The following is a 7,256-nucleotide window of genomic DNA, read 5'->3' on the forward strand; positions in this document are numbered from 1 at the left end:
AAGAACAAAGATGGCTTCAATGCACAGACGGCTGTCATGGTTAACCGTTACCTATAAACTTAAATGAAGACTTCTATTTATATGGAATGTTTTCTTTAAACAACAGCCTTCATGTTTTGCTGAACATTTAGTCCTTCTTGAAAAAAGTCATGATTACGTAACAAGGCGTGCACTAGGTGGAGACATTAAACTCCCAGAACAAACCATCTAAATCCACAGTGTGTCATCGAGCCGTATGGAACCAGCAGCCAGTAACCAAGAGTCCAGAACAGAACAAGCTTCAAAAAGATACCGTCCTCAGAACTACTGCAGATGATATGATGAACTGATCTGTGTATTTATGGTGTATATTTCTACTCTTTTTCATGTTCCTATTATTATTGTGCAATTTATGTTAATGGTTTGTTCATAATGTAATTTCTTTATGTGAGGACCCCAGGAACATTAGTGGCCATTTATTTGGCCGCTAATCCTAATAAAACTAAACTAAACTAAACTAAAATAAACTAAACTAAACTAAACTAAGTTGGCCAAAGTTGTTGACTAAATGTTTTACTGACCAAACCTCTTTTCCATCAAGTTCCTTTTAAATAAGCCAAAGGCTTTTATATTTTAGATTTTAAGTTATTTATTTTAAGAGTACCATTCACAACATCAAAATCTTTTATTTGAACTTCAGCTCCAGCAAGTATTTGTTAATATCTGTGTTCTTAATCTGCGATAGACTAAACATCTGTCCCACTGTGAGGATAATTAATGATAATTAATGGACGGATTAAAGTGCTCTTAATGTACATTTGTCTCCTAAATATTGATTTCATTCATGTTTTATGTTTTTTTTTAGATAAATAGGTGTAAGGATAGATAAATACATCTCCATAATGATTCCTTATCTTTGCTTATTTTAGATAGTTTGTTACGAATATAATTTTAAATAAAGATTTGATAAAGATTTCAAAATGAAAAAGGGACCTACCATGTGACAGACATGCTACGTGACATCACGCTTTGTAGCCATTTCTTTACGGTTTAATTTGTATTTTTGATGTTAATGGTGTTCTTGAGTATTTTGTAAGTTGTTGAAAATACTTTTTTTAAAATAAACTTGCTTTAGAAAATGCTTTATAATACAGAGAGAAGTACAATTTCCAGTGAACAATGTCCAGAGGTTTGAGCAAAGAAGGTGTTCAGTCTATTTAAGCGTTTGGTGAGACTAACTCTGCTTTCTGAACTCTGTTCGGTTTCCCTGATTGGGACCAGTTTCTGTCCTGCAGATCCCCTGGTTTGCTTTGCCCCTGCCTGCTCTGTTATTGGCATCTGTTCTGGACTGATTCCTGGATTCTACTGGCTTCTAAAGTTGGACCTGTCTTCTGGTTTCCCTTAAAGGACACTGTTGCTGCTCGCTCTGTAGGAACTGGCTGCAAGCAGGGGATTAACCTCCCGTTTGGACTGAACTTTGACTCAGGTCAGTGACTCTGCTCCAAGTGGTGATCAGCTCCACATCCAGTCACTGACCTGTATCTCCTATCTCTGCAGAGATCCCCCTGCAGCTGATGAGCTCCTGTCTGTTTTAATCAAGGCTTTGAACTTTCTCACCGCCCGCCTCGCTTCCAATTCTGGGTCCAACATTCTGAGATCATTGCAATTACACATCCCATTACCACAGGAATAACTGAACATTTCTAATTCTATGAAATATATTTTACTTTAGTTTGCATAAAACTAAATAGAAGTTATTTCCTTTTTATTCAGAATAAATGTTGATAGTTGCCACAGTTTTCTGAAATAATCCACAGATGAAAGAATGACATCAGATTGGGATGTTTTCATTACAGTACGTCTGTTTTATCTTTAATGCTCAGATTTTGACTATAAATGAAGAACAGAAGCAGAGCTTCCTTTGTTACACAGGATCTGGTAAACATTGTCACAGTAAAGTGAGGCGTGTGTTTCGTTTAGAGATACGAGGCACATAAAGCTGACGGAGGGAATCCATGTGGAGAAGAGCAGGAATAATTGGCCCTTCCTCCGCTTGCTTTTCCTGGGTGGATTAGTGGTGTGAGCCAAGCAGGATTTGGGACAGAAGATAATTATTCCACTTGCCACCTTCCTCTTTCTGTCTGTGGTCCATCTTCTGTCTCTTTTATCCTAAGCAGGATTATTTTACTCTGCCTTCCGTTTTAGAACCAAACTAATCCGAGCTGCACCTTAGTTTGACCAGAGCAGAGAATATTGATGAAACACACATTTCTGTTTCAGTCTGAACCTTTTTCTCTTTACAGTCACTGTAACAATGCACCCCCCCCCCCACACACACACACACACAGAAATAGAGAGTATTTTATCCCGTATCATTTTTATACTGTTTATTTAACTCAATCATTGGAATGACATGGTTTGGTTGAAAGAGTTAAATACATCCTGCTGTTATTCTATATTAACAACAGATTCACCAGTAGGGACATCTGGTCCCAAAAAGGCCTGCAGGAGCTGGTCCAGGAGTCCCGGTCCTGACAGAGCCTCAGCGGCATCCTGGACAGTCTGAAGAAGTCAAAATGATTTAGATGAAGGAAGCATGGAGGTCAGTGAATGCTACTCGCTCTTCATCTTCCAGAAGGTCCTGCAGACTCTGCAGCCACATGAGGCTCTAAATAATAAATAAATAAATAATAAACAATGTGCTGAAACCAAAATTAGCGTTTAATCTAAGCTTTTCAAACAAGTATTGAAATAAGCCCCATATTCAGTGTAGAGATAATTCATTGCCTCTACATTCATTGTTTCCTTTTAATCACCATTAATAGAATAAAATCATTTGGAGGTCATCAGAGGACAGAAATAAAGCCTCGGTGTGGAGATAATCTGGGGCCTCCTGCATCTGCTGTGATCCTCTGGTGGAAACGTCCTGCAGCAGAAGCTGAGATGAAGGTTGAGGAACGAAGGAGCAGCTGCAGTTCACCAGTAACTGTTCCAGCCTGTGGTTGGCTAGACCAGAGGAAGTAGCATGCTAATGCTCCGGCGTGACCACATGGAGCATCAGAGGCACCGTAGCATCTAAGGCTAACATTAGACAGCAGGTTTACCTGTGAACCAGCGGTCAGAGCTGGAGGCAAACTGTTCCATGATCCTGTGGGCCGCAGTGACCTCTCCCTGACCTCTAATGACCCGGCAGGATGACCTGCAGAGACGGAGGTGGTGGACTGGAGGTTTATTAAGCCTGGGGGTTTAGTGGATAGTGAGGTGTAGAAGGTCAGCATCGCCTGCGTGCCTTTTGGCCATCTCCAGCTCTGCCTTGAAGGGTTTTTATCCTGCTTTTACTTTCCTTATTAAAACAGGCTTGGAGGAGCTTCAGTAGCTGGAGTTCAGGAAGGTAAGGAACAACCATCCAGGGTTAGGAGTCTATGAACAGGACAGACCTGGAAACACGAGGTGGTCTTCCTGATTCATCAGACGGTCGGTTTTCTGCAGTCTTTAATGAAGGACAAATGGTGGTTTAGGAGATAAACCTGCCTGCAGGCACCTTTCATCAGGCTGCTGCTGACTGCAGAAAACCATGAGGGGAGTCAGCAGGTGTTCTTTATCAGTCTCAGGACCGGAGTTAATGTTTGCCCTATAGCTGCTGCTCACACAGCAGACAAACTCACTGCTGGATCCAGAGAATCTAATCCTGGAGTTGCTCCTGATCTCATAAATGTAGAATGTAAACGGTGAGAGCAAAGTGTAAAGATGTAGTTATAGAAGAGACGCCTGCAGCTGATGCTCAGGCTGTGTTTTTATTTGTGTCGTTCAGAACGTCACATGAAGCCGGTTACTGATCTCTGAGAGTCATGTGAGAGGCATAGAATGATAAACCACCACGGCTTTAGGAAACAGATTTTATGCTTTGCTGTTCAGGTCAGAGCCATAAAGGTGAGTATTAGAGCCCAGCACAGCAGGACGCTCCAGTAGAACTGCTCAGACGGAGCACCAACCAACCCTTCTCCATGGCCGGAGCAATGCAGCCCTCATGGCTGCTCGCCTTCCTCCTCCTGCTGCTCTACAGACCACCAGGAGAGGCCAGGGACAGCGATCAGCTGGCACAGTGAGTGTGGATGGAGAGGGTCCTTTAGAGCCCACCTCCTGCATGAAGCTGTGTCTGATGGGATGATCTGTCTGTAGGCCTCGCATCAAGTCAGACGACGGTCACCTCGTGTTCACCACGGGGGACAACAAAGACATCCGCTTCCAGCCGTCCTCCTCCGGCCGGGTCAAGGTGGGAGATGAAGACCTCATCCAGCTGCTCAGCCAGGTAGGTTCAGCTGATCTAATCCAGCAGAGGAAACAGATTCATCTCTGGCTTCCACCAATGAGAGAATAACCCGGACCAAACCAGGCGCATCAGGACGACCCTGGACCTGTCAGCGTCACACCGGGGATCACGCTTCAAGCACTTCTGGGAGCACCGAGGCCTTAGAGGATCACCTGCTGCTCCGTGGCTCCAGCAGCTGCAGGCCTCATATGGATTTACCATCAATCCAGCTGCAGGTTACCACTGGATTAGTCCAGCAGCGAGCTGCAGGTTACCACTGGATTGATGCAGTGGTAACCTGCAGCTGGATTGATGGTGAATCCAGTGGAGGCCTGCAGCTCGCTGGGCCGTGGCTCCAGCAGCTGCTCCTCTAAGACCTTAGTTCTCACAGACGTTCTTGAAGATTGATGCCAGAAAATGTTCCTAAACTCTAGAAAAGCAGTTCTATGTTTAGTCCAGAGGTGAGCAGCCTTTCTAATGATGCATCTGTCACAGTTTCTGAGTCAGTGAAGGAAACCAGGAGAACACCAAACTACTGGGACGGAAAACATCGGCTCAGCCTTCTGGAAAGATCTGGTCTCATCAGATTTGAAAAGGTTCCCATAAAGTCTGTAATGATTAACAGGATGAGGCTCACACCCAGGGAGGTCAAAGTTCAGCTGCTTGAGGAGCCACTGGATAGAAGCAGTTTGATTAATTAAAGGCTTACAGGCTAAATAATGACAGTGAAGCTGGATTGGGTGATTAGACAGGATTCATTTTATCTCTCCTTTGTCCTTTAACCCAGTCTGCTCATTAAACCATAAACTGATGGTTCAAATGTGTAACGTCAGGGAGTCAGACCTGTTTCTGTCCCTCATGATAAACATCATCACATGATGTCTGAATAAAACCTGAGGTCATCCCTGTAGACGCTCTGAAACCATAACACTGTTGCTTCCCTCTGGATGTCTGACTCCGCCTCCCCAGACCCACTCATTCACACCCAGAGAGAGACAACAACAGCTTCAACTGTTCCAGCTCCTGGATGATCCAGGGAAAGTTTATTATTCGCTCCTTTAAAGCAGATCAAATGGAATTGGGTTTATTCTGACTGGGTTCTGTGGTAGATGAACTGGTCCCTCTGGGCCCACAGCTTTTAATCTGGTCTGGGTTCTGATTTCAGGTTAAGGTCAATACAGAGGACATTGATGACATCAAGGCTCATGGAGGAGAAATCCCGCCTGAAATCACCAACAGCCTCAACCAGCTCAACAGCAAGGTAACGAGAAGAATCTGCAAAAGACTGTAATCCCCGATCCTGGTCCTGGCCCTAATCCCGATCATGATCCTGACTCTGACCCTGATCCTGATCCCGATCACGATCCTGACACTGACTCTTGCCCTGATCCTGATCCCGATCACGATCCTGACACTGACCCTGATCCTGATCATGATCCTGACTCTGACCCTGATCCTAATCCCGATCATGATCCTGACTCTGACCCTGATCCCGATCATGATCCTTACTCGGACCCTGATCCTGATCATGATCCTGACTCGGAACCTGATGCTGACTCTGGCCCTGATCCTGATCATGATCCTGACTTGGACCCTGATCCTGATCCTTACTCTGATCCCGATAATGAGCCTGACTGGGACCCTGATCCCGATCATGATCCTTACTCTGACCCTGATCCCGATCATGATCCTAACTCTGACCCTGATCCTGATCCCGATCATGATCCTGACCCTGACCCCAATCCTGGTCCTGACCCTGACCCCAATCCTGGTCCTGATCCTGACCCTGACCGCAATCCTGGTCCTGATCCTGACTCTGACCCTGATCCCGATCATGATCCTGACTCTGACCCTGATCCTGATCCCGATCATGATCCTTACTCAGACCCTGATCCTGATCATGACCCTGACTTGGACCCTGATCCTGATCCTTAGTCTGATCCCGATCCTGATCCTGACTCGGACCCTGATCCTGATCATGATCCTGACTCTGGCCCTGATCCTGATCCCGATCATGATCCTGACTTGGACCCTGATCCTGATCCTTACTCTGATCCCGATCCTGATCCTGACTCGGACCCTGATCCTGATCCTAATCCTTACTCTGACCCTGATCCTTATCCCGATCATGATCCTGACTCTGACCCTGATCCCAATCATGATCCTGACCCTGATCCTAACTCCTATCCTGATCCCGATCATGATCCTGACTCTGACACTGATCCTGATCATGATCCTTACTATGATCCCGATCATGATCCTGACTNTGATCCCGATCATGATCCTGACTGGGACACTGATCCTAATCCTTACTCTGACCCTGATCCTGATCCCGATCATGATCCTGACTCTGACCCTGATCATGATCCTGACCCTGATCTTAACTCTGATCCTGATCCCGATCATGATCCTTACTCTGATCCCGATCATGATCCTGACTCGGACCCTGATCCTGATCATGATCCTTACTCTGACCCTGATCCCGACTCAGACCCTGATCCTGGTCATGATCCTGACTCTGATCCTGATCATGATTCTGACTCGGACCCTGATCCCGATCATGATCCTTACTCTGATCCCGATCATGATTCTGACTCGGACCCTGAACCTGATCATGATCCTTACTCTGACCCTGATCCCGACTCGGACCCTGATCCTGGTCATGATCCTGACTCTGATCCTGATCATGATTCTGACTCGGACCCTGATCCTGATCCTGGCCCTGATCCTGTTCCCGATCATCATCCTGACTCAGACCCTGATCCTGATCCTTACTCTGACCCTGATCCCGACTCGGACCCTGATCCTGGTCATGATCCTGACTCTGATCCTGATCATGATTCTGACTCGGACCCTGATCCTGATCCTGGCCCTGATCCTGTTCCCGATCATCATCCTGACTCAGACCCTGATCCTGATCCTTACTCTGACCCTGATCCCGACTCGGACCCTGATCCTGGTCATGATC

The 7,256-nt window shown here is 45.7% G+C and overlaps 2 protein-coding genes across 2 annotated transcripts; both read left to right on the plus strand.

The window, feature by feature from the left end:
* The first annotated feature begins 3,955 nt into the window (after nt 1-3,955).
* LOC107080909 (cubilin-like) lies at nt 3,956-5,579 on the plus strand. Its single transcript, XM_015369119.1, has 3 exons — nt 3,956-4,081; nt 4,159-4,288; nt 5,454-5,579. Exons 1-3 carry the CDS (start codon nt 3,984-3,986, stop codon nt 5,577-5,579), a joined length of 354 nt encoding a protein of 117 aa, XP_015224605.1. The 5' UTR covers nt 3,956-3,983.
* Nucleotides 5,580-5,612: 33 nt separating this feature from the next.
* LOC107080910 (NADH-ubiquinone oxidoreductase chain 4-like) lies at nt 5,613-7,247 on the plus strand (the record flags this gene model as incomplete). Its single annotated transcript, XM_015369121.1, has 1 exon — nt 5,613-7,247. A coding segment is annotated over exon 1 (1,635 nt), but the record flags the coding sequence as incomplete, so codon positions are not given.
* Nucleotides 7,248-7,256: the final 9 nt, after the last annotated feature.

This window comes from Cyprinodon variegatus, unplaced genomic scaffold (genome assembly GCF_000732505.1).
Source record: "Cyprinodon variegatus isolate N-32 unplaced genomic scaffold, C_variegatus-1.0 Scaffold2486, whole genome shotgun sequence".
In the NCBI taxonomy this organism is placed as follows: Eukaryota; Metazoa; Chordata; class Actinopteri; order Cyprinodontiformes; family Cyprinodontidae; genus Cyprinodon; species Cyprinodon variegatus.

Excerpts from the sequence above, each read along its gene's own strand:
- LOC107080909 (XM_015369119.1), top strand. The coding sequence starts at position 3,984 with ATGGCCGGAGCAATGCAGCCCTCATGGCTGCTCGCCTTCCTCCTCCTG. Across the intron at positions 4,082-4,158 it reads GACAGCGATCAGCTGGCACA|GCCTCGCATCAAGTCAGACG; the intron begins GTGAGTGTGGAT and ends ATCTGTCTGTAG. Across the intron at positions 4,289-5,453 it reads TCATCCAGCTGCTCAGCCAG|GTTAAGGTCAATACAGAGGA; the intron begins GTAGGTTCAGCT and ends TTCTGATTTCAG.